Below are 27,295 nucleotides of genomic sequence, written 5' to 3'. Positions count from 1 at the left end.
TGTTGGAACACTAATGCATTTTAGTCCATTCTGTAAACAGCTGCTGTTGGCCCCAGCTCCAATTTTGTGTTCTCAGTTAGACTCTTTGGGGCCATCCTTTTAACACAAAGAATATGAATCATCCCAGTTAAATCACTGGAACTCATGTGCATTCCAGGCACCTTTTTGCTTTCTCCCATGCCATCCCTTATGTGTGCAAGGAGCTCTCCGAGTCATCACTTTGTCCTTCAAGTTCCTTAAACTGTCCTGTGCTAGAGACCTACAACTATGAGACCAAGGCCTGGTCTACACTAAGGGGGGGGGTCGAACTAAGGTACGCGACTTCAGCTACGCGAATAGCGTAGCCGAAGTCGAAGTACCTTAGTTCGGGCTACTCACCAGTCCAGATGCCGCGGGAACAAAGTCCGCGGCTCCAAGGTCGACTCCGCCACCGCCGTTTGCGGTGGTGGAGTTCCGGAGCGCGTGGGGAGTTCGAACTATCGCGTCTTGATTAGACGCGATAATTCGAACTCCGAGAAGTCGAACTCTCCGCGTCGACCCGCGCAGTAAGTATAGACCTACCCCAAGAGAGGTTGCACCGGTTGGGCAGCTGGCATGCTTTGCCCACAGCTGAGCGCTGTGTCCTTAGTCCTTTATTGCTATCTTGTGGTGTTCCCCTTCCCTCATCAGGTCTGTTTGTTGTTTTCACCTGTTCTCTCCCATCTTACACTTAGATTGTTAAGTCTTTGGGGCAGGGACTGTCTTTTATGTTTGCACAATATGGAGCCTGATCTCTGATTGGAGCTCTTAGGTTCCCCTGCAATAAAAAATAATATCAATCATAATAAATCCTGCAAGGAGTGGGGAATAGGGCTGTTTGGCCTGATACACTTGCATGAGAAGTGAAAGCCATGAATGACTCCACCAAAGTCAATGGAGTTTTTACCAGTGTCAAGCAGATAGGAGAGGAGAATCAGGCCTCCTATTTTCAAGCCACTGTAATTGTTACGCTGGCTCCTGAAAATACTGCCTTTTGGATGCAAACGATTCTTTGGGCTATTTACTGTTACTTTGGTGGCGAATAGAAAGTAACATAGTTGCTGTGCTGTGGGGAACAGACTAGTCAGTTCATCACTCCATGAAGCATAGGGGCTGGAACTAGCGGTGCTGCGGCACCCCCCTGGTTTGAAGTCATTTCCATTATATGCAGGGTTTACAGGTTGGTTCAGTGGCTCTCGGCACCCCCACTATACAATTGTTCCAGCACCTCCGCATGGAAGTGAAAGTTACATTACACTACAGCTGTGCTCCCTTATCCCCCTGGCTTTAAGATCTTCCCGTTATGCTCTATATTCATTTATCTATTTGATTTCTCTGGGCCCCGCTCCAGAACAGATCTCGACTTCCACCCAGCCCTTAGCCACCCTATCTTCCCCTCATATGTCCCTATGAACCCTGCTTTCCACAGCTTTGTCTCTGAGCTACCCAACTATGGGCACCCCAACCATCCTAGCTACCCCTCCAGTCACCGCCACATAGTTAGCCCCTAGAAGCACCTTGGATACTACACAAGCCTTTTCCCCTATGGCTGCTTTTAGGATTTTCCCATCACCCTGCATATTCGTATATCTATTTTGTTTTCTCTGGGGGCAGCAAGAAACTTTTCACAGGGACAAATGATCACATGCCCTTTCTTCTCTGCAGTGTTCTAATAGGCTGCTCTAGGAGGGATTGCTCTCAGTGCATTGAACCCGTCACCTCTGAGACTCTTGGAGAGCTAGTATTTACTGTGGCACACACTTTCTCTATGCTGTGCAGGAAGCACTTGTAAGTGAATCCATGGCAGAACAGCTCGGGGTTCAGGGACATTCTGGAGATGCAAAGTCTATGGAGGATTTCCAGAGCTCTTTGAGTTTAGGGGGCTCCCATGACATCAGGAATGCAGGATTGGGCCCCAGCAGAGAACCACAGAAACTCCACATATTTGAACCAAAGGAGATTGGCTATCACCCATGAAATCCATGTGTAATGGTAAGCACATTCAGTAAGTGGAGGTAGTTTGGCACTGGAAAGAGAGACTATTCTACAATAACTTTATTTAATTTTGACCTGTAAATTCGAAGTGCCCATCCGTCACTCTGGGTACTTTCACTGTGCTTAAAACATACAGTAGCAAACGTATCCATCAAGGGAATAGAATAAAGAACAATACAACATAACCTGCAGCATATTTATAAATGACCAGAAGTAACTGGTTTCATGCTTAGGTGAGTCTGACGTACATGAATGCACTGACCCACATATTCCTGGTCATTGTTCGTACAAAACCCACTGTAAAACTGGACTATATTGAAGCTAGGAGGAAATACTACACTCAGCAGCATAAAATGAGTTCCTGTATTGCCAGTTGGTCTTACTGAATGATCTGTCTGTGGTTTTTGGTATCAGTAAAATAAATTAAACTCTGAATCGATGAGCACTTGAATATTTAAAGGCCCCAGTGTGCAATGCGGGAATGCTGTGATCTTTAGAAGGACTGACAGCTTTCCCTCTGGCTATTAACATGTCTGCTTTATACAACATAAATGTCAGAATTGCTACTAGCCTAATTAGAGCAGTAGGTCAACCAGTGTCTTTCTCTGTATAGGAGCCTGGGCCATTAGCAACATTAAAGAGAGCTCCTTTGCTGATTTTTCATTTTATCCTGTAATATGATTTCAGGATAAAATGCATTTCAGAATGTGGCATCACTGTGTATAGCAAAAAGGGCTGCTATAGGGGACTGCACTCTAAAAGACAGTTTCACCCTCTACCCCCATTTTGAAAACGTGAACCATAATGTATGGACTTGATGTGATAATGACAGGCCCTTAGGTTTGACCTACATGGGCGAGGAGCATTGATTTATTTTTGTTCCAAAGCAAAATGTACATTCAAAATGACAGTTTAAGCAGTAGCAGCATTATAGATCCCAAGACCTATATAGATAGACAAACATGATTTCCTTTCAACTTACTGAAGGGTAAATTTTCAAGCTATTTTCTGTTAACTTGCAAGCAAAATAAAATTGCCATAATCTTATCCTTTCCTTTAATGGAGAAATCAATTTGGTGTTTTGGGTTTTAAGTGGAATTTAGCAGTTGTGGCTTTTCCATTTAAGATTTAGAAAACAGTGGTGCTCATATTGAATGTATGAAAGATGTGATGGCTGTTTACAGTTTAAACCATTAATTTTCTGATGTTTTCTTCAATTGCTTCTAGGTGAAATGGCAAGAGAAGTTAGGGGAACAGAATGCAAATTATTTAAAGCCAGCTGCAAGTTTTCGCATGGGACTTTTTTTTATGTGTGTGATAATTATATAAGGTGTTGAATTTTACAGTGGAAATCTTTGTGCAAAATTGCAGCATTTTGCAGTGAAGTGGGCAATATTCAAGTGCACTAACAGTGATATAATGTTCAGATCAAAGCCTGTACACTACAGTTGTTTCTTTGATGGCAGATTTCACCTTTCACCAATGCTGAGTCTATCATTTCTCTTTAAAGAGAAACTTGCCATGGATCTATATGCAAGTCCTGGGTAGGCCCTGACAAAGGCTGACGTTCTGTGGGGTATGGTTCTGGTGTTTCTTTATCATGTTATCACTAGCACTCAGTTGTTTTCATTGCTCAGCCCTGAGTACCCTTGATTCTTCCTGCTGTATGCTCTTACTCCCCTTTTCATATAATGTAACATGACCCCAAAATGGATTGGACTGGTTATATTCAATGTATTGAAGGCCAAATTTACACTCACTCATACCCACAAGTAAATCTGAGTGAACAGGCTTTGCACAGGGTGAGCTAAAGAAGGCTGGAGGAAGAAGAATCCTCTCATCTAACCCAATGGCTTGTGCTACTACTACAAATTAAAGACCTCATGAGCAGCTGGAGCAGGGGTTGGCAACCTTTCAGAAGTGGTGTGCTGAGTCTTCATTTATTCACTCTAATTTACGGTTTTGCGTGCCAGTAATACATTTTAACGTTTTTAGAAGGTCTCTTTCTATAAGTCTATAATATATAACTAAACTAGTGTTGTATGTAAAGTAAATAAGGTTTTTAAAATGTTTAAGCAGCTTCCTTTAAAATTAAATTAAAATGCAGAGCCCCTGGACTGGTGGCCAGGACCTGGGCAGTGTGAGTGCTACTGAAAATCAGCTCGCGTGCCGCCTTCGGCACATGTGCCATAGGTTGCCTACCCCTGAGCTGGAGGCTTCTGATGCAGAGGCTTTAGGCCTGTAGATCTGTGTAGTGGGGCATCCATTGGCCACGCCATGACACACCTCCAGTCTGAGAGACAGCAGAGCCCTGTGGCATGCAGAGTGTGGGGAGGTCTGCAGCCACTGAGTGGCCTCTCTGTGGCTCACCCACCCTTGCAGTAGAAGTGTAGCATTTCCACTTAGGCCTTATTTAGGAGTTTCTGTCCCCATCCTGGGAATGGTAGCTTCAGTGCAATGTGAAGGAAGGACAAACGGGCGGTAGCAGCATTTGGTGGATAGCAGTTATTTGTTCCAGTTCTAGCCCATTTGTATTCGCTGTTTGCAGCTGAGTATCCTTCTCCTGCTCTGACTTATGTGCATATGCTTATTGCCTTCCTCATGTCCCCTCCCCTTCTTATACTTAAATGCACTGTTCATTTCAGTGTTATGCTGAGGAAAAAATTAGTACTGGATCCTTTTGCAAACTATCAAAAGTGTGTGTGTGTGTGTGTGAGATATATCACATTCTTACTTGTAAGTTAAAAGATGAGAAGCTGAAATCGGTTAAACTCACAAGCGATGCCACAGAAGAGGGATCTTCATTCCCTTCCTGCCTCAATCTCATTTCTGCCCCTCCCTTGTCCTACCCCCAAGCTGGCAGTTTTCTGCAGTGCTGCCTCTGTAGAAATTGAAAATCACATGAAGGGATGTTTTTCCATTTATAGGAGAGATTCATGGCTTGCTACTGTGTTCTTTTCTTTGTGGGGTGGTTGTCATTCCATGGAAAACGAAAGCTCTTGATTGCCCCAGACATACACGGTAGTTACAGATTTATGTTGCCCTTTTTGAAAAAGATGGGCTGTTTCTGCCAAATTAGCTGTGGCGGATCTGTGGCCGGGGGCCACTCTTCAACGGGAATGGAATTAAAACCACCCCATCGGAAATGAGTGAGAACCGCAGCTGTATGTTCTGCCTGGGATTTTCACAGAAGCCTGAGGTGTTAGGCACCAAACTCCCACTGAATTTCAAAGAGGTTTGGGCACCTAACTCCCATAGGCCTTTTTGAAAATCACAGCTAAACAATAAAGGCTTGTCTGCACGCAACTGGAACTGAAATAACTGCATATGGTTTAACTTAGACCATTCATTATTTCTCTGCAGGCCTGTGTCTGGACACTCTCTTATTTCAGAATTAGTGTCATGATTTGATTTAATTTCAGGCAATGCAAAAATCACTTTTAATTTGGATTGAGTGTCCATACACAGGCTTGCACCAAAATAACATAAGGTGTGAATTAAAACTGATTTGGTTATTTCGGTGCCAGTTTGTACGTAGAACAGCCCTTAGGAGGAGAAGCATGCAAGAGGCAAAGATTATAATGAGCTTCTTGATTTATCCCATCAAATGGCAATGTTTGTTTCTGGGCCAGAGTGTGGTGAGCATTTACTCATGTGAGTAGTCCATGTGAGTGAATAAATAAGGGTTTTGCAGTCACTATAAGTAGGTCAACTGTACAATAGTTCCCACCCACTAAAATAGAATTGCACAGCTGGCTATATGCATCACTGTTTTCTTTTCATGTCTTCCTTACCACCCACCCTATATCATTCCATCCCTCTGAATTATTGTGAAGCTACTGTGGGAAACACAGCCCCAGCCTTGGGGGATTAGTGAGACTGGCTGGGATTCTGCTTCTCTGCTCTTCACAGTAGAGGCAAATTTTCTATAGCAATTACATTTCAAATTCTTCTAGTGCCTGTAGCTAGGTACCATTATAACTACTGAGATGCAGGGTTTTGTAGCCCTGTTGGTCCCTGGATCTTAGAGAGACAAAGTGGGTGAGCTAATATCTTTCATTGGACCAACTCTCTCACCAGTGGAAGTTGGTGCAATAAACAATATTACCTCCCCCCACCTTGTCTCTATAAATACGGATAGACCTCCATCATAGAACACTGGATTTGAAACAGCTTTGAGGTGCATTGTAATCGACAGCGCTGCCAGGTGTGAGTGCTGTCTAGAGATAGCCGGTAGTATGCTCTGTGCAGCGCAAACTCGGAGGCAAATGTTGGAGGCGCTCAGAGCACAAAGCCACTGCAGGCTGTAGCAGTGGGTTGCCATTAAACACTCCCAGACTTAGTACATGAAGGAGGATACTTTCCCAAGGCTGGCAGGAAGGCACGATAGCTTAAGCTGTTACAATGAAGGCTCAACATTGGACGTTTCTAACTCAGGGCTACATCCAGCTCCACTGAAATCAAGAGGAGCAAGATCAAGCCCTCAGCCCCTGGGGGCACTCCAGGACAGGAGTATAGTAGTGACCGTGCTCCATGGGCTCCTCCTTTTCCTTCAGCACAACAGAGATGGACTGGAAGTGACATGCAGAGTACAGAGCAGCTCAGGGATAGAGCATGTGAGGTCGGAGCGGCAAGCGGGAAGAGGCAGACTGGAAGCCGGCTGTAGACAGAAGGCAAGGGAACAGGTAGCCTGAGAGCTGGGACAAGGAGGCTGGGTGAAAAGCCAAGCAGGAGAGCAGACTGTGGCTGGCACATCTGGTTAACAGGCAAGCTTGGAGAGGCCCCAAGCAGCACCCCGGCCTGTTGACCAGATGTGTGATTCAAGGCCTGTCCTGCTGTTACTGCCCCCCTGCCAGCCAAAGCCTGCTGGCCATGGTGGTAAATGACTCCAGCTGGTTCTGAGAATCTCATGGTTACCTGGTAAATAATGTGTTCGCGTGGTTAAAATACTGGTAGTGAAGATAGTTTAAGAGCTATAATCCTTCCTTTGCTGTACCAAAAGAAACTGGTTGTTTGGGCTTGTGAGATTGGCTGTCTGAAGTATTACCGATAGGGCCCAAATCCTGAGCCGACTTATCTGGGAATATCAGGCCCCAGATTTACATGGATGATGAGCTGTCACTGTGCACGTTAAGTGCTGCTTTGGCTGCCAGGAAAATAGGATGCTACTCTCCCATAAACAGATGAGACTTCCTTCAGAGGGCATCACAAAGCAGGGAAGGTGGGTCCAGTACATCCAAGCGTGACAGTAGTCATCTTGGCTTACACACCAGTGACTGAGCTGGGGAACCTCTAGAGCTAAAAGCATGAGTCTTTGTTACCTGAGCTCAAGAGCCAGACTTCGTAGCTGGACCTGTTTCCTCTGTGGACTGGGCAGAGAGGGGGAGACACAACTCACTAGTGGTACATGGCTTGACACTGATTTACGAGGGGAACAGTGATCCATTGGCACCATGGACATGAAGTACATATTAAGATGGAGATTCTCATCCTCAGCTTCACTGTGGAAATACATTTGCATGTGAGCAGGGCCCTTTCACTTGGGCTTGTCTGCATTTTCTGAGATGATGATTATTATTAAATATTATAGTGGCACTCAGAGTCCCTAATCAGAATCAGGTCCCCAGTGAGCCAGACGCTGTGCAGACATATGGAACCTGATGTACTGTGCCCCAAATGGCCTAGAGTCTAAGAATGAGTCTCAAGTCTCAGAGAACCTAGCAAAGCAACACCGGGTTTTATTCTTATTTTCATTTGAAACCTGTGTGAATGTAATTCTGAGTGGGGATAAAAGCGAGAGCAATGGGCATATGTAATACACATGAATAGCTTTGTTTTTAGTTTTCTCTTTTTGGGGGGCGGGAGGATTGTTGAAGACTCACTTTTTAAAAAACAACTATGCTGGTCAATTGATCAATTGGAACCAGTACACAGTGCTATACAGGTGGCAGATGGGAGGACATAAGAAATCTTGGAAACAGCTTGAGGTGGCAGTTCTGCACCTACAAGTCCTACCTGAATCTAAGGTACAAAAGGTCCATAAAAAATATCCTAGGGAAAATGACAGATTCCAGGAACTGCTTAATGCAGAGCTGTAAGCTGAAAAACATTCCACACTCAAGGCCAAGATAATCTTCCATGTGAGACAGGCAAGTTTTGTTTTCACTTATCATGTATTTCGCAAAAGTGTTCTCAAAATTCACTGCCTGATTTCCAGCTGTGGTTGTATTATTCAGTAAATAAGGACCATTGTTTGGGTGTTAGAAGCCAGTCATCCTAAACATAGAAAGAGATGAAACAGGCAAGGAGGGCAGAAGTATTGAAGAGAAAAGGCTTATGGCAAAAATGCAGACATTACTTTAGAAAAAGGGCTGTTTGAAATTAATGCTCCCTAACCCAGTTCCACTGCCTGTCATGAAACTGCAAGCTGGATTTGAAAGTGAGTCTCGGAGGTCAATGTTTTATCCATTAAGCTGTAACTGCCTAAACTGAGTGTGCTGCCCAAGAGATGATACAGAGCCTTGTCTGATTTATATTCTGTTTGCACGTGGGGGAGTTGGCTTAAACAGACCCCTCAGATGATAACAGAACGATTATAAAGTTCACCACATGTGATTGTGCTGTGAGTTAGTTATTTGATATATGTAGGGTGACCAGATGACCCGATTTTATAGGGACAATCCCGATTTTGGGGTCTTTTTCTTATATAGGCTCCTATTACCCCACCACCCCCTGTCCCAATTTTTCACACTTGCTGTCTGGTCACCCTAGATATGTGATTATTTGCATGCATAAAGCAAAACCCCACTTATGTGTAAAAATTGTCTGAGTATCTGATATGAACATTCAAACCAGTGTGTGTGCGCACAAAAGAGAAACCCATTTAAAGTGTGTCCTGAAAGTCAGAACAATAATCCTCAAAAGAAGTGAGAAGTCAGGTAGGTTTTTGTTTGTTTGTTTGTTTGTGACCAGGGAAATGAAGACAGATATAAGATTGTGTTGTTGTTTTCAATATGTCTTCTTCAATTGGCTGTTGAAGCAATGGATGAAGAAACAAATGTAAATAACCTACAGAATATGATTTTTAAAAAACATGGGAATGAACATTTTGGGCTAGTGTTACTCAGTGGTTAAAGCAAAGGACTGAGATCCAGATTAATCTCTCTCACACTTGGTCATATAACCAAAGCTATCAACTCATTGCGTGACTTTGGGATCAAGGTCTGATCAGCTTAAGCCAATAAGATCTCCCCATGAGATCGTAGATAGCTCCTTAGGCCTCAGTCAGCAAAGCTGTAAAATTGACTTAAAACTGAATTCCACTTTGGCTATGTGATTACATTACATTTAAAAAAAGGGGAAATATCCTCCTTCCCAGTGCTAAGCTGTCCCAGGACACAATCAAAAGTGCCATAAATAGCAACCTCTTTTAAACTCTTCTTCAACCTGATCCAGTGGAAATCTTTCGGTCAACCCTAATGGGCTTTGGACATATGCCCATACCAACACTTCTGCCACTATATGCAGGCAAACATCTTTACATTTACCTCATTCAGACCAAAATTAGAAGATCATGTACACTAAATTGAGGGTCCAAAATCTCAGCTGGCATAAATTGGTCTAGTTCCATTGACTTCTTTGGAGCTACACCCATATAAACTAACTGAAAATCTAGCCCCAGATGAATAGAACAAGAACAAAGGATTAGATTACAATTCACCATAATTCTCTCAAACACAGTAAATGACTAAACCTGCCAATCCACTTAAATAGGGTGCTCTTCTGCAGAGGCAAGCTTCTAGCCACCAAAAGCCAATAGTTTCCTGCCCCTCCATGTGCTCTGAGAAATATCATTGAAAAATACATTGCTATAACAATCTTATCTAATGCTAGGCATTTATTTGGGATTGCCGCTGTCCTACACGATATCCCCTTTATAACCTTGACACATTCCTTCCTAACACTACTTCCTTAAACATTAACGATAATAATTTAGCCCTCCTACAGAACATTACCTTCATTTTTATGATTATACTTTGGGGTCTGTTTTTTGTACTGAGAGGTTTTTACTCATTGGGAAAGCACTTTCCAAATTTATCAAACCCATGCTCAATCTCTGGCAGTTTGACCTACTGTATCCCTTTTCCTTTCAGCCCTCTGCTGGGGCGGGAGGAGGGAACAAAACAATACAACCCACAATGAATATTCTCTCTCATTAACTTTGTGATTTGTCAAACTCTTCACTAGAGTCTTAGCAGCTCTCTCATGTCTTCATCTCAGTCTAATGTCCCTTACTTCACATGACCTAATCGTGTCTTCACACTTGATAACTGTTATACCTCACTTATCCATGCATTTCTAGAGTACTTATGATAAAAGCATTTCCATTAGTATCCAGAAGGCTGTGTCGTGGTGCTCTTGCCACAATACATGGATCTTGCACGTTAAATAAAACATGATGTATAGGTTACACTGCTCAGCAGTTTTGTTTCTGGTGTTAGGTAGCATTGGAAATAAGTTAAATCTAAAAATGAGCAACTATAAAACTTCCTGTAAGAGGTTCCTAGTCTCTGTTTTTTCATGATCGTAAAGTTAATATCCTTCTTAGCTATTTTAAAATTTTTAAAAGATAGAATCTCTTTAAATAAAAGGAAGGAAATAACACATATAGCTCACCTTGCCTGCTGTCTACAGTTGTTAAAACCATTTGTGATAACCTTATTTACTGAGGTAAAAGGAAATGTACAGGGTAAAAGTGAAGGTAACTGCTGTAGACCAGATGTTCATTGACATTTGGTTCAATGTATGTGAGAATGTCTCTGGACACTCCTGTAATTAGAAATGAGTGTTAGCCAACATTCAGAACATAAATAGCTGCTCTTGAAACCTAGATCATTGTCTACCTTTTAACTGAAATGTTTTAACAGGAAAAAATTAAGTAAATCTCTTACAGAAATTAAAAGCGACAGTGCAGAGCTGAACATAAAATATTCTGTACCTTCTTAGTCCTCAACATCTAATTCGAAAAGGCAGGAAAACCTTAGAAATGAGCCAAAGCCCATTGAAGTGAAAGGGAGTCTTTTTGTTGACTTCAGTTGGTTTTGGATCAGACCCATAGTGCATGGTTGTTTCTAAGTTGAAATTGTGTAGCTCCATATTTCTTCCTTAACTTGCAGGCTCTCCATGTTTGGAACCGCTGTTAGCTATAATGCCAGTTCTGACAGCCGAGAGATTGCAAGATTGGGCCTTTTCTTTGTACTACGGGCTAAAATGTAAATGGTAATGTTTGTTTTATATGGACTGTAAAATGTCTTGACACTCAGAATCCCAAGTCCTTTCATATTTTAAGGGGAACATTTTCTGTATCATATTAAATAACCAGCCATTAGATTGTGGTGCTCCCATTGTTATGAAATTGCTGATTTGTGGTTGTGCAATTAGCTGACGCCAATATAAATGGCATTATAGATATTCTGTACATGAAGTGGCAGATTATGGTCTATGTCTTGTTCCATTGCTGCTTAGAGTGGGGTCTGGGCTCATTCCCATAAGCTGCGATACAAGGGCTGAGGAGAATTTAAGGCAACCACAGAGTTAATTCTTTGTAATTCAGCATCTCTAATACAGTACTTAAATTGCTAATGGTGATACAAGCTATTTGTACCATCAAACAAAATAGGCTGCCTCTTTGAAAGCAGATGAGGCCTGCTCCTGCTGTGAGGCCAATGAGAGTTTTGCTGTTTGACATACAGCAGAGCAGCATTGGGCCAGGTCTTTAATGGAGTCTTTACTTATTGGGTTTAGAAATTTTTTTGGGGGAGGTATAGTGGGTTCCCATGTTGAAGTGGTTAGAGAAGAAAAAGACCACCTACTAGTTATTCACATCAGGGCTGGTTATAGTCCTCAGACAGCAAATGCACCTGATGATTTAACTTGACCTCATATTTGCTTATAATGCTGTACAGTTGGAGGAAGGAATGGGGATTTTTGTGTGTGAAACGACAGACATTTGTTAAAAGTGGTACTAATAGTCTCCGGATTATATTTATCATTTCACGTATCCTTCCTGACAATATATTAGTTGTAACTCAGGGGTCGGCAACCTTTCAGAAGTGGTGTGCCGAGTCTTCATTTATTCACTCTAATTTAAGGTTTCGCGTGCCAGTAATACATTTTAACATTTTTAGAAGGTCTCTTTCTATAAGTCTATATAATATGTAACTAAACTATTGTATGTAAAGTAAATAAGGTTTTTAAAAGGTTTAAGAAGCTTCCTTTAAAATTAAATTAAAATGCAGAGCCCCGCCCCCAGACCAGTGGCCAGGATCCGGGCAGTGTGAGTGCCTCTGAAAATCAGCTTGTGCGCTACCTTTGGCACGTGTGCCATAGGTTGCTTACCCCTGTTGTAACTGAAGCTCCTGTTTCTCTCCCAGTGCACAGCTATTCCCTGCAGAGCTCCTCCAGGATGATAGAGGTTGCAGTCCTGTCCCCATGCTGCATGGAGGAGCTCTCCATGGCTTCTGCTGCAGCCTCTGGGCACTGATTGTGCCTGTCCCATCATTTAGTGTTGAGGGATAGACAATACGCAGGGACAGAGATCCACTTGCCTTTCGCTGGCTTTGCCTCCAAGTCCCCACCGAACACTAGCATATAAGGAGTCTCTGGGAAGCTGGGCTTCGTGAGTGTGTAGAAGACACCTTGTCCGTCTCTCCCAATCCTGCCCTTACTTGTGCAACAGAACCGTACGTCATGTTGTTGTTATCGTCTTGTCCCCTGATACTCATGCCAGGCCATGAAGTTCAAGAATGAATCTAGTCCTTTGTGAGGGCTTGAGCCAAGGTGTCAGATCTGAAGAGTGTCACTTTCCTTACAATATTACATTCAAAAGCATGGGCTATCTCTGTTGATTTGCATTCCTGTGGAGTGCCCTGTCTGCAGTCTCTCACAATAGTATGTCTTGCATCTGAAGAAGTGGGTATTCACCCACGAAAGCTCATGCTGCAGAACGTCTGTTAGTCTATAAGGTGCCACAGGATTCTTTGTTGCTTTCTCAATAGTAGGTGTTTTTTCTGAGATGCTTGGATATTAATCACAGGATTTTTGTATCTGTTGACCATTTATGTCAGCTAATATTTTCCATGATAGGGCATCAATATCATCAGCTATTGTCATTCTTACCTGAACTTCAGGTCTTCCAACTTTGGCCAAATCATCAGCTACCTCACTCCTATATATACCAACGAGTGATGAAATCCATTGAAAACTCAATCTATTGCCTTGCTTTCTGATCCTCTTAGACTCCTTATGAATTGTATCGGTGGTAGTGTTCTGGTTTCACTTGAAAAGGACACACTGTGATTGCAGAGGAGGGGGGAGGATGTCTGAGGAAGAGCAAGTACACCACCTCGAAATCTGCATAACTCAGCTCATTAGAAAGATATTGGGGGTGATTTTATCTGCCAAATGTTTGCCTAATTTTTAAGTAATTATTTTGGGTGCACACTAAGGTTGAAATCCAGGCCTTGTTTAAGTCAATGGCGGAATTCCCATTGACTTCAGTGGGACCAGGATTTCACCCTAATTTAATAGCCTCTGACAACTACTGATATGGAGCTGGCATGGTATGTAGGCACAATAGCTTCTCTGTCACATCATCAATTAGCATCTTATTAAATATTTAGAAACCTCCTAATACTAAACAAGTAGATCATATTATACCCTCATTTTAAAAAAAAATGTTTACAGCTCCCTTTGAAGTGAAATGAAGGTTCTGTGGAATGTGGGGAGACTAGAGTCCGGAAAGACTTGTAGTGCATTTTTTACGTACAGGGCTAATGGTTATTGGACACAGAATTTTTGACCCATCTGCACATGTAATGGATGCAAATCTGGGAGCATGAGGAAAAAAATGATCTTATATTTATATATGACTAACAACTGTGAAATGAGTTTTGCAAATCTGATCTATATGTATATTTGTGCATACCTTATGCAGCATTCATGCACATATTGTGCATACAATTTTTCTTACTGATTTTCAGCGTTTTAGTGTGTCGTTTTAGCAGTGAATTCTCATGCCTATTAATTATGCTCTCCCTAAATGAAAGACGTTAGTCTATGCAAATACTTCCTTTTACTGTTTACTTATTGTAATGGGTTTCTTTTTAAGATAAATAATAAAACCTAAATAGGAAACAACAAATACGTACATATAAAAAAGTAATTCAGGTGGTCTGAAATATTGTGTTAATTGTGGAAAAAGCATATTTTCAGCTTATCTTCTTTTAAATAGCTCATAGATAGTCGAGCTTATTTTGGATGACTGAGTTTAAGAGTCTTGTGCATTCAAACCCAGGACATCTTAAAGTGCTTCTCTTCATTCTTAAGGAATTAAATGTTTTTCATATCTTGACATGATGTATCATTTTGAGGCTGAGCCAGTAATCTATCTAGATTCAATCGATAGCTCCTAGAACTGATAGCATATCATACGTTTCATCTGAAAATTGTGTGTGGCTTGCTGATGCAGTTTTCTCTCAAAGAAACACAAATACAGCGCCTCATCCTCCTTAGAATAGTATCCCTCAGTTAATATGTTCAGTAGACGTGTTGCTAAAAAGGTTCCAGTGATATTTATACCATTGCAGCTAAGGCTAGGCTCTTGTGTGCAAGAAATGCTGCTCTTGCAGAGATCTAAACCAATTGTTTTAGACATACACCTCTACCCCGATATAATGTGACCCGATATAACACGAATTCAGATATAACGCAGTAAAGCAGTGCTCCGGAGGGGCGGGGCTGCATGCTCTGACGGATCAAAGCAAGTTCGATATAACGTGGTTTCACCTATAATGCAGTGAGATTTTTTTTGGCTCCCAAGGACAGCATTATATCGGGGTAGAGGTGTATGTTAATCTAGTGTTCAGTCCTTGTTAGGTCCGTATAGACCTAGATCCTATTTGTACTTTGTCCTAAGGTGATATTTCCTTCACAGTACTCTCTTTTTAGTCCAAATCTATCGAGGCATTTTAGCAGTGCAAATGAATGATTAGAGATACTTCCGCTGGAATAGATTTCAGAGCAGTAGCCGTGTTAGTCTGTATCAGCAAAAACAGCAAGGAATCCTTGTGGCACCTTAGAGACTAACAAATGTATTTGGGCATAAGCTTTCGTGGGCTAAAACCCACTTCATCAGATGCATGGAGTGAAAAATACAGTAAGCAGAATATATAGTATAGCACATGAAAAGATGGGAGTTGTCTTACTAAGTGGGGGGTCAGTGCTAACGAGCCAATTTAATTAAGGTGGAAGTGACCTATTCTTAACAGTTGACAAGAAGGAGTGAATACCAAGGGAGGGAAAACTACTTTTGTAGTGCTAGCGAGGCCAGTGCAATCAAGGTGGCCCATTTCCAACCGTTGACAAGAAGGTGGGAGTATCAGCAGAGGGAAAATTAGTTTTTTGTAGTGACCCATCCAAATACATGGCAGAGGAGTATTGCTGGCATGTACATTGGCTAAACCAGACAGTCTCTACACAAAAGAATAAATGGACACAAATCAGACATCAAGAATTGTAACATTCAAAAACCAGTAGGAGAACACTTCAGCCTCCATGGACACTCAATAACAGACTTAAAAGTGGCAATTCTTCAACAAAAAACCTTCAGAAACAGACTCCCACGAGAAACTGCAGAACTGGAATTAATTTGCAAACTGGACACCATCAAATTAGGCCTGAATAAAGATTGGGAGTGGCAGGGTCACATGGGAGTGGCCTTGTTAGCACTACAAAAATAATTTTCCCTCCCTTGGTATTCACTCCTTCTTGTCAACTGTTGAGAATAGGCCACTTCCACCTTAATTGAATTGGCTTGTTAGCATTGACCCCCCACTTGGTAAGGCAACTCCCATCTTTTCATGTGCTATACTGTATATTCTGCTTACTGTATTTTTTACTCCATGCATCTGATGAAGTGGGGTTTAGCTCATGAAAGCTTATGCTCAAATAAATTTGTTAGTCTCTAAGGTGCCACAAGGACTCCTCATTGTTTTTTTTTTCCTGCTGGAATGTATACAGTAGTGATTGATTAAATTAACTTGGCACTTGGAGTCAGCATTGGATTTTATTCCACTCACTGTCACCGATTTACTGTGCGACTTTGGGCAAATCACTCAGGGCCTGGTATTTTGAGGAGCTGAACTCCTACAACTCCAGTTGAAGTTAGCTCAGCACCTCTGAAAATCACACCCTCAAAGTGCAGCTACGGTCAGAAAAAACTGCACTTTCTCTTACTCAGTGGACCCAATTACTGTGTATATTAAGAGTCAAAACTGCTTATTTTTAGCAGGAAAATTAAGTGGGGACTGAGTTTGAGCCTCTTTCCCCTCCCCTCCTAGGCATTTGGCAGCTAGCCTAAAATAGTTTTGCGACCTGACCTGTGCCTATGAGATCAGAGAAATATAAAGGTGGCATAGAGCCACCTTTGCTCCAGTCCCCTCCAGACATGTACTGAGCACAGCGCAGCCACTTTGGTGACTTTGGCACAATTATTTTGTGATTTGGGTCAATAATTATTTAGAGACAAATTTTTCAAGCCATGCCCCTAAAACATACAGTGGAATGCTGTTCATGCAGTGACAGATTGTATAGCAGTGATATGAGCAGTGTATGAACTATATTTACTTTTGAGGAACATCCACTTGTTCCTAAATTGAACAAAGTTTCTTCAATTTATGAGAAACAGGATTTTCAGTTTAGAGTGATCTGCACTCTGCCTACAACCTTTTGACACAGAGGGGCAATGTCAACAGGCTATGGCCAAATCTCAGTCTTCAGAAAAGTGTTTTTATAAAAAGTTAATATGAAGAGAAATGTTGTCATGGGTTATTTTTAAATGTCAGTAAAAAAGGTATCTTGTTGAGATGTAAACATCCCTCTACAGGGTTTACAACTCCAACATTGCAGCCTTGTGCTAATATACTGCATGAGAATCAGAAAACGAAACTAATTAGACATTGACTGAAAAGAAACGTGAAACTGGCTACATTATTTTCATAGTCCTATTGACTGACATGCAGAAAATAATCAACATAAACAGTGAAAAGTAAGCTATATTTTATAAATTTTCTTATGGCAGTGCTTAAGGGCCAACCAAGAATGCAGTCCCATTGTGCTAGGCACTGTACAGACACAGAATAGTAGGCAATCCCTGCCCTGAAGAGCTTACAGTTTAAATAGAAAGATGGGCACAGGGTGAGGGAAGGGATATAACACACAAGCAGAGTGAACAATGTGATGGCAGCCAACATCATGTTAGCATTTTTGGGGGGAGGATGGGTTTTCTTAGAGGGTATCAACTAAGTGGAAAGAAACGGGATGGGAAAGGGACAAGAAGGTAGGAAGCACAGGTGTGGTGTGAATCTGAGGTGAAGAGACTGTGAAGGAAGGGGCAGAGGAGGTTGGAGCAAACAGCCAATCAGCTCAGGGAGGAGAAAGTCCAGTCAAAAAATTGTGTGTAATAATCTGTTTCTAGAGACACAGGTAAAGCCATAAAAACCTCACTCTTCATATATTAATCTAAAAATAAAATAAAATAAAAAGGTAAATAATTGGAGATATACCAATCTCCTAGAACTGGAAGGGACCTTGAAAGTCATTGAGTCCAGCCCCCTGCCTTCACTAGCAGGACCAATTTTTGCCCCAGATCCCTAAGTGGCCTCCTCAAGGATTGAACTCACAACCTTGGGTTTAGCAGGCCAATGCTCAAACCACTGAGCTATCTAGTGGTGCAAGTCTACCCCCCTGAACTTGGTGACAAACACCTGCTGCAGTGAGACATTTACACACTAAGGGCATGTGTACATTGACAGAGTTATAGTGCCGCTCAGAGAGCGCTGAAGGGAAACAGCTGTTGTGTGTTCACATTGTCAGCTGCCAGCGCAATAGCGTGTTCACACTTGCAGCAGTATTCAGAGCAGTGCACTCTGGGCAGCTATCCCACAAAGCATCTCTTCCTGTTCTGCTGCTAAGAGTTGTGGGAAGACAGAGAGGGTCATGGGGCATCCTGGGTCCTGTCCCAGTGTCCCATGATGCATTGCTTCGCATCCCAGCAATCCCTGTGCTTCCTTCTGCATTTGGCGCCATCTTTCAATGGTTTGTGTATCACGCACCCTGCCGCTTCAGGAATGGATCCCAAACTGCTGACCAATATGCTGCTCGCTCTGACCAACACGTCCCGAGTGGCAGTGGAGTTATTCCTTAAACTACAAAGGCAAGAGGAGTGCAACATTGGTCTCGCCACGGAAAGTAGCTATGACATGAGATTGCTTGTGGCATTCACGGAGGTGCTGACCACAGTGGAACACCGCTTTTGGGCTCAGGAAACAAGCACTGAGTGGTGGGATCACATCTTCATGCACGTCTGGGATGACAAGCAGTGGCTGCAAAACTTTCGGATGAGGAAAGCCATATTCATTGGACTGTGTAATGAGTTCGCCCTAGCCCTGCAGCACAAGGATGCAAGAATGAGAGCTGCCCTGCCGTTGGAGAAGTGCGTGGCGATTGCAGTGTGGAAGCTGGCTACTCCAGACTGCTACCGATCGGTCGCTAACCAGTTCAGAGTGGGAAAGTTAACCGTTGGACTCGTGTTGACGGAAGTGTGCAGGGCCATTAATCACATTCTGCTCCAAAAGACTGTGACTCTGGGCAGTGTGCGTGGCTTTGCACAGATGGGCTTCCCTAACTGCGGAGGGGCGATAGATGGCATGCATACTCCAATTCTGGCTCTAGACCACCTAGCCACTGAGTACATTAATTGCAAGGGGTATTTATTATTGGTTCTCCAGGTGCTTGTGAATCATGATGGGTGTTTCACAGACATTAACGCAGGCTGATCCGGAAAGGTGCGTGATGCACGCATCTTTCCGAACACTGGCCTGTTCAGGAAGCTGCAAGCCGGGACTTTCTTCCTGTACCGGAAGATCACCATAGGGGAAGTAGAAATGCCCATTGTGATCCTGGGAGACCACGCCTACCCCTTAATGCCGTTGCTTATGAAGCTTATGAAGCCATATATGGAGCCTGACAGCAGCAAGGAGCGGGTTCAGTGGCAGGCTGAGCATGTGCAGAATGACTGTTGTGTTTGCTTTTGGACATTTAGAAGCCTGCAGGGAAGCTGGACCTGGCTGATGACAACATTCCTATGCTTATAGCCGCGTGCTGTACACTCCATAATATTTGTGAAGGGAAGGATGAAAGCTTCACATAGGCTGGACTGCAGAGGCTCAGTGCCTGGAGGCTGAGTTTGAATAGCCAGAGACCAGGGCTATTAGAGGGGTGCAGCTCAGGGCCATAAGGATCAAGGATGCATTGAGGCAGTAATTTGAAGCTGAAAGCCACTAATATTTATTGCTATTCTCGGGAGTGTAGTGCTTGTAATGGTAGGAGGTGATTGGTGCAGATGATGCAATATGTGGGCTTAACATAATTGTATGTTGCTTTGCAGGGCTCTTAAGATATCTCGCTGCTGACCCTCAGCAGTGAATCAAGGGAGGGTCTTCTCCAAGACTACAGTTTCCGCCCTGGCCCCTATGCCACTTACCTGTGTGCAGCAATGGTCACCCCGCCCCCGTGACATCACAGTGGCGTGGGAAAGTTACCATTAATTGGGCAAAAAACAAAGCAGCTCTGCTGAAGAACCTGTGGCAGCGGATTGCCCAGTATCTCCAGGAGAGTTTCCTGGAGATCTCTGAGGCAGATTCCTGTGAAGTGAGGGAGTCAATCAACAGCCTGTTCCGCCACTCAGACTAGGCATGTGGCGGGAGACAAGCCTGCTTTCTGCAACCTTCCTTCCCCCAAGAACTCGCTTTAGTGATTCCCAAAATCAAATCCACTCACCAGGGGCTTCCTCTCCTGGTTGCGCTTCGCCAACATCCAACAGCTGTGACTGGCTGGCCTCCTCTGGGGTAGAAAAGAGCTCCTGGCTGCATGCATCTCTGGCCTCCGAGTCATCCTCTGCGTCTGGGTCCCCCTTCCCCTCCACATTCTCGTCCAAGATTTCCTCCTCCTGGCTCAGTCCACTTTCAACTGGCACGTGAGCCCCCGAAGTATCTCTTTGCAGTGGAGGTGGGGTCGCTGCCAAGTATCACGTCCAGCTCTTTGTAGAACTGGCAGCTCGTGGGCACAGCACCAGAACAACAGTTTGCCTCCCACACCTTGTGGTAAACGTTCTGCAGCTCCTTCACTTTGACCCTGCACTGCAATGTGTCCTGGTCATGGCCCCTTTCTGTCATGCATGGTGAAATCTGTCCGTAGGTATCATAATTCCTATGGCTGGAGCACAGCTGGGACTGCACAGCCTCCTCTCCCCAAATGCTGATGAGGTCCAGCAGCTCGGCATTGCTCCAAGCGTGGGATCGCTTGGTGTATGGAGTAGGCCTAGCCACCTGGAAAGATGCACTGAGACCACTGCACATGTCACTGAGCAAACAGGAAGGAGACTTCCAAAATTTCAAAGGCATTTGTGGGGTGAGGATGACGGTTGGTCACCTGAGGGCAGGGCAGTAGAGTTCAAACCGATATCCAGAGAGTCAAGAACAGGCATTGTGGGACACCTCTCAGAGTCCAGTTGCAGCTCTGTAATCGACCACGGTGTCTACGCTGGCACCACAGCGCTGTAGCCCCAGTGCAGAAAGCTCTATGCCTCTTGTTGGGGCAGCTTTTTTACAGTGCTACAGCTGTGCAGTTTCTGCACCCCAAGTGGCTTTGCAGTGTGTACACCTCAGGAGTTGCAGTGCAGAAAGCTGCTTTACTGTGCAGAAACTTGCAAGTGTAGACAGGGCCTAAGTAGATGAAGTCTCTTGCTACACTGAGCATTGTTTAAATCTATCTGTCCCTCCTGTGCCAGCTGTGAAATTGTTAATGTGTTTGTTTGCGCACCTTAGGTGGCTGAATGGAATAGGAGTTCTTAGGATCAGTCTCATTAGCACAGACTCCAAAGTGCTGCCTTCCCCAGTACTGTTTGTACTTGAGGTTACATGCTGCCGTAGTGCTAATGCCAAGCATGACTGCTGTGTTCCCAGCGAGCTTTAAAGCCCTTTGGAGCCGGGCAGTTCGTAGTAATGGTTTATAAGGTTGGCTTGACGCAGTGCCAGAGTTATCCAGAGGAGGGGGAATATGTAGGCAAGGTAAGGTTTTGTTTTATGAGGCTGTGTAGAGCAGGGGAATAATTCATTAGCAATATGACCCAGTGGGTTGTTTGTGTCTTGCAGGAATAGCTCTGAGAATCTATCACGGAGATGGGCAAACTACAGCACATGGGCCAGAGCCGTTTTAAGCAGGCTCGCGAGCTGCACCAGCAGCTTGGCCCCGCTCCGGCCGGGGCGCTGGGTCGGGGCTGCGTTACACGGCTCCCAGAAGCCAGCATGGCCCTGCTTCATCTCCTACGCGCTCCAGTGGGAGCTGCAGGGTCAGTGCCTGCGGATGGGGCAGTGTGCAGATCCACCTGGCTGTGCCCCCGCGTAGGAGCCGGAGAAGGGACGTGCCACTGCTTCCGGGAGCCGCTGGAGGTAGGCGTCGCTTGGAACCTGCACCCCTGAGCAACTCCCCATGCCCCAATCCGCTGCCCCAGCCCTGATCCCCCTCCTGCTCTCCAAACCCCTTGATCCCAGCCAGGAGCACCCTCCTGCACCCCAAACTCCTCATCCGCACCCCCAGCCGGAACCTGCACCCCTGCCCCAGCCTTGATCCCTCTCCCACCCTCCCAACCCCTCGGTCCCAGCCCAGAGCACCCCAAACTCCTCATCCCCAGAGCCCGCAACCCCTCCCGCACCCCAACCCCAATTTTGTGAGCATTCATAGCCTGCCATACAATTTCTATTCCCCGATGTGGCCCTTGCCTACCCGATCCATCACGTAGTTTTGGTGAAATTTTGTTATCACATAGTGATTGCTAAGAATCCCACGCACACATCCTGTGATGTTTTTCTGCAATCACAATATGGGCGACTTCAACAGTTTTTTAAAATCAGTTCTGTGATATTGGGAAAAAAAAAAGACAAAATAAATTCAAATAAAATAAAAATGTCATACAATAGCTCTCTATTATCATCTAGAAGCACCTTTGTTTCCTTGCTCTTGACACTCGCACTTCAGTTTTATTTTTTGTAACCTTCAGGACTTGTAACCTGGAAGACTATTTACATCAGGCCAGATTCTCTGCTGCATGTTGCAGAAGGCTTAGCACTGGCTGTGTAGCACAGGCAGGAAAAAGAAAGAGGTGGCTGACTCCCAACTTTTCCCTCTCCAAATTCTGACCTGGCTGCAGGGCCGGCTCCAGGCAGCAGCATTCCAATCAGGTGCTTGGGGCGGCAATCTGCAAGGGGCGGCAGTCTGTGTGTTTTTGCCCCTAAGCAGTGCGCCGAATTGGTGCCGCGGACGGCGGGGGCAGTCCGTGTACTGTTAGGGCGGCATGCGCGTTTCCGTGGCGGCAGCAATTCGGTGACCGCTTCTACGTTCAGCTGTCCACGGCGGCGCAGCTTCTGTCTTCCGACTGAAGACAGAAGCTGCCACCGAATTGCCACTGCCGCAGAAATGCGCATGCTGCCCTAATGGCACACGGACTGCCCCCGCCGTCCGTGGCGGCAATTCAGCGCGCTGCTTGAGGCGGCAAAAACAGTAGTGCCGGTCCTGCCTGGCTGGGGGCCTGCCTGGTCCCTAGGGCAGCTTATACCACTCCAGGTTACCCACTCAGAACTGAATAAGTACTATTCAGCATGAGTATGGAGTGCATTGAGTATAAACTCTTTTGAGCAGATAAGCTGCACCAATACAAATGGTGACTTTCCTTGCCTGCACTGAGGGTTTGCACTGATACAGTTGCTCAGTGGTTCTCAAACTATTGTTCTGGTGACCCCTTTCACATAGCAAGCCTCTGAGTGCAACCCCCCCTTACAAATTAAAAACACTTTTTAAAATACATTTAACACCATTATAAATGTTGGAGGCAAAGTGGGGTTTGGGGTGGAGGCTGACACCTTGCGACCCCCTGAGGGGTTGCGACCCCCAGTTTGAGAACCCCTGTGCTAGCTGCTGAAATTAGAGAGAGCCCTCAATATAGACAAGGTCTCTGTGGTTTGTACAGGATGAAGTACACTGACTGTGTTGCACAAGTGATAGAAAATCTGTTGGATTTTTTTTTTTGGTCATTTAACCCATGACATGAAAAACTAATTAAATGCTTTTAATATCAACTTTACCAGTGGGGAAAACAATGGCAGTTGATCTAATCTTAATCCATATTCTTGGTCTTGGACTATTCTTTCTTTTCATCTTTTTATACTGAACAAATTTTTTTTTTTTTTTTTTAAACCTAGTGTTATTTCCTGCTCTCTCTTTTGGTAAAACTTCCGTTTTCCTGTTTGGTTATAAGGCTTTATGCGTACACTCTCAAACTGAATTACTGCTTAGTTTTTGTTCCGCTCTATAAATTGGAGAAACAGAATACCTGATTTAGCACAAATTACATGTGACAGACTGATAATACATTGTTTCTGAATCTTCTGCTAAATCCTTTCCTCAATGGCAAGCTGGTAAGTACCTGGGGACTCTACTGTGAATATATAATGACTTTGTTGAACAAAACTCATGTGGTGTAATATAAAGAATAGCGTGGCCTATTTAAACTGTTATTTTCAGAAGGTTTGTGTTTCAGTTATGAAAAGATAATTAGATTTGTGTGGCAATAATAGATTGCTCTGATTCTGGCTTCCAATGCTGAACTTGATTCACTGGGGCGAATTAATCTCTGGTGCAAGTCAAATGATTTCAGTGGAGTTATCAGAGATTCATTTGTCCCATTGAGAACTGAACGGGGAATAAGAACTCACCTGTGTGGATCCCACTGAAGGATTGAGGCCTTATGTAGTTTGTTGTGTTGTGTACAGTTATGCATGTGTCTGTGTCCTGATTGATAGTGTCGTGTTTGTAATTTGCATATGTTTGAATTTTTGAAAACCTTTGTTTAAAATGTTGTTCTACTCAAACACACTCCAGTGGCTTGAGAGTGTTTTGAAAGCATTAGCTGGTGTCTTAAAATTTGCATTTTCCGTTCACAGTGTAGTTTCTGATTGTGTATGTTTCAGTATTTTCCAAAATTAGTTACTTCTTGTTCTTATTTCTATAAAAAGGGAAGTAGTTTACATTAGCAATGGCCTGATCTTGTAAGGATACTTCATTACAATTTTATATCTCAGTATATGTAATAGACTAATCAAGTCTGTGTCATTTTTTTCCTACACTTACCATCCTGATAGTTACTTCTAAGAACTTGGTGTGTGTAGTGGAGGTTGGTTGCAAGATGGCTTGTGGGACGCTATAAAGTACCACGCTTTATTGCAGGAAGAAACAGTGAGTGGGTTAAAAAGTTAATGGATCAGTGGAGTGCTGGAGAAGGTGGAGGTATGCATACATTGCTTAAATAGCTTGAAAGTCAAGGGAAAGCATCCGCCCTGGAGTATGGCATGTTCCTATGTATCTGACTATCTGACAGGAATGATTTTTTTTAATGACTAAATTGCTGAGTATGAGATGCCTTTTGTTCAGCAGCTGTTTATAGTTTTTTCAGATGCTGAGTTGATGTGCTCCCAAGTGGAGTTTGCCTTGAAACCCTTTTTTCCTTAAGTTAATTGTTCTATTTTGCAAGAATGTATCAGAACAGGAAACAGAAGAGTTGAAACGAATCCACCAGCTACTACCCATAATCTTAGCAGTATAAACTAAGTGCTGGGGCCAGATTCTGCTCCCAATTTCATTGGTGTAAATACAGAGCAACTCCATCAGCCCTGATCTGATTCGCTACTGACTCGCAGCTCATATGCCATTTATATGTGGGTACCAGACACTAACAAATCAGAATTCTCTATTCATTCGCATCAGTGGTACAGCAGCATAGAATTGGTAGGAGATTACAATCAGACCTCTATGAATCATCTGTTACTCTGTGGTGTCTCTTTACATATGTTATGCTTGCATCCCAGGTTACTTGTAACTTGCTGCATCAAAGCACTGAGACATGACAGTGAGGTAAATAACTGTGAGCCTTATTGAGCGTGTCTGCATTCCATGAATTTTCACACAGAAGTGACTAAGCCCCCAGAGCCCTGGCCTACCAGGACTGGACTCTCAGAGTAAAACCTGGATTCTCTATGACTTGTCTCTTTGGTTTCCAGCTCGCAAGTCTGGGATGGATGTCTTCACACATTGCTCAATACAGTGTTTTAATAAGCTCAGAAAGGAGAACTCGATTAAGAGGAACACCATCAGCGTAAAGAGCAACTTCTGAACCCTGTTCTTTTATAACAGACACATTGTAGTTGGCCTCGAGCTTGTTATTCACACAAAGCCTCTCTGTAAACTACTTTCTTATCTGACAGGCTTGTTCTGAGGCTTAATTCATTAACAACATCAAGCCTTTTTGAGATGTATGGATGAAAGATGCTATATATATGCAGTGATGAGCTGCTAAAATCTTAACAACCGGTTCCCTATAAAAAGTTCTGATTTAAGTGATGTGCCACAGTATGTATTTTTTGTACCAATAGGGTTACTATATATCCGTATTTTCCCAGGAGGAATTTTTAAATTTTAAAAATTCCGCCCGGATGGCGATTTAAGAACCAAAAAGCCTGACATCTCCAGGAAAATACAGATGTATGTTAACCCTACCTAAAGTTCTTTTTTAAAAAGATGGGCCTGAACTAGAAATGAGCTCCGTTTCACATGTGTGGGTCCCCGCCACTCCCTGGGGGTGTGCTAGGGTGACCAGATGTCCCGATTTTATAGGGACAGTCTTGATTTTTGGGTCTTTTTCTTATATAGGCTCCTATTACCTCCCACCCCCGTCCCGATTTTTCACACTTGCTATCTGGTCACCCTCAGGTGTGCACTTGTGTGGGTCCCAGCTGCTCCCTGCCCCCCTCGTTGAAGCAGGTGTGCAGGGTTAGTGCCCAGCAGAGCTGCTGGGGAGCTCCAGGGCCAGAGGTCCGAGGGGCAGCAGCAGCAACAGGGCCAGGAGGCAGCCCACATGGCTCCTGCAGCGCAGCGCCCCCGGCGGCCGGGAGGAGGAATTACACGCTTCCCAGCCGGAGCCCATCAAAGCTTCCCTCGCAGGGAAGCCAGTTAACAAGCGGTTCTAAAACCACTTCAAAATTTAACAACCGGTTGGTGCGAACCAGCTCCAGCTCACCCCTGTATATATGTAGTTGGGGGTTCTCAAACTGGGTCTCGAGACCCCTCAGGGGTCGTGAGGTTATTACATGGGGGCGGGGGGTCATGAACTGTCAGCCCTTACCCCAAGCCCACTTTTCCTCCAGCATTTATAATTGGTGTTAAATATATTAAAAAGTGTTTTTAATTTATTTGCGGGGGTTGCACTTAGAGGCTTGCTATGTGAAAGGAGTCACCAGTACAAAAGTTTGAGAGCCACTGAGCAGGATTATTGTAATTTTTGTTATTGCTATCTTTGGATTTAAGATATTTTATAGCGACATGGGAGTTTTAACAAAGAAGCAATTTAAGGGCCAGGCTGTGAATGGCTATATGTAGGTGCACAGTGTGGATGGATCTTCCCCCTTCGACAGCTCATCCAAGGGCCAGCCACAATTACAGTCCCTCAGTGCAGATCAAAGGAAGTGGAAAGCAGGCTGGTGCATAGCTTGCCCCCTGTGCACCAGACTTCAGAGTGCATTAGAGAAGGGAGCATAAAAGGTGGTGTGACCTGAGCAGATCATTCTGTGCATTGGGTCATAGAGGGGAATGAGGGACCATGCCTCCTGCTTACTTGGGCCGGTGGCTAAATGCCCTCAACCTTCACAACAGTTTTGATCAAGGGAGTTTTCCACTTGTTCCCACTGCTGTTCTAATGCAGGAGCAGAGTCCTGCCTCGCTTGGTATCTGGTAGAGATGGGATGGCAAACTTTTTGGCCTGAGAGCCACATCTGGGTGGGGAAATTGTATGCAGGGCCATGAATGTAGGGCAGAGGGTTGGGGTGTGGGAGGGGGGTGCAGTATGCAGGAAGGGGCTCAGGGTAAAGGGTTGGGGTGCCAGAGAGGGATCAGGGCAGGGGGATAGGGTGTGGGGTGCAGGAGACATCCGGGTTGTGGGCTCCGGCGCAGCGTCACTTACCTCGAGCAGCTCTGGGGTGGCAGCGGTGTGCAGTGGGGCTAATGAGGGCTCCCTGCCTGCCCTGGTTGCCTGCAGCTCCCGGAAGTGGCCAGCATGTCC

General features: G+C 44.2%; 1 protein-coding gene across 7 annotated transcripts in view; it reads left to right on the top strand.

The window, feature by feature from the left end:
• EVL (Enah/Vasp-like) overlaps window positions 1–27,295 on the top strand; it is a 214,473-nt gene that overhangs the window by 74,929 nt on the left and 112,249 nt on the right. Inside the window, exon 1 of one of the 7 annotated variants that reach the window (XM_039536876.1) lies at window positions 23,444–23,603. The exons of the other annotated variants lie outside the window; for them this stretch is intronic. Coding sequence (XP_039392810.1) covers window positions 23,593–23,603 — 11 coding nt within the window. The 5' untranslated portion in view covers window positions 23,444–23,592. Of the gene's footprint in view, window positions 1–23,443; window positions 23,604–27,295 lie in introns of those variants that run through there. 7 annotated transcript variants of the gene reach the window in all.

Source organism: Mauremys reevesii, linkage group 4, assembly GCF_016161935.1.
Source record: "Mauremys reevesii isolate NIE-2019 linkage group 4, ASM1616193v1, whole genome shotgun sequence".
Lineage (NCBI taxonomy): Eukaryota > Metazoa > Chordata > Testudines > Geoemydidae > Mauremys > Mauremys reevesii.
Note: the sequence above shows the minus strand (reverse complement) of the source record. Positions and strands in the feature narration are given on the sequence as shown.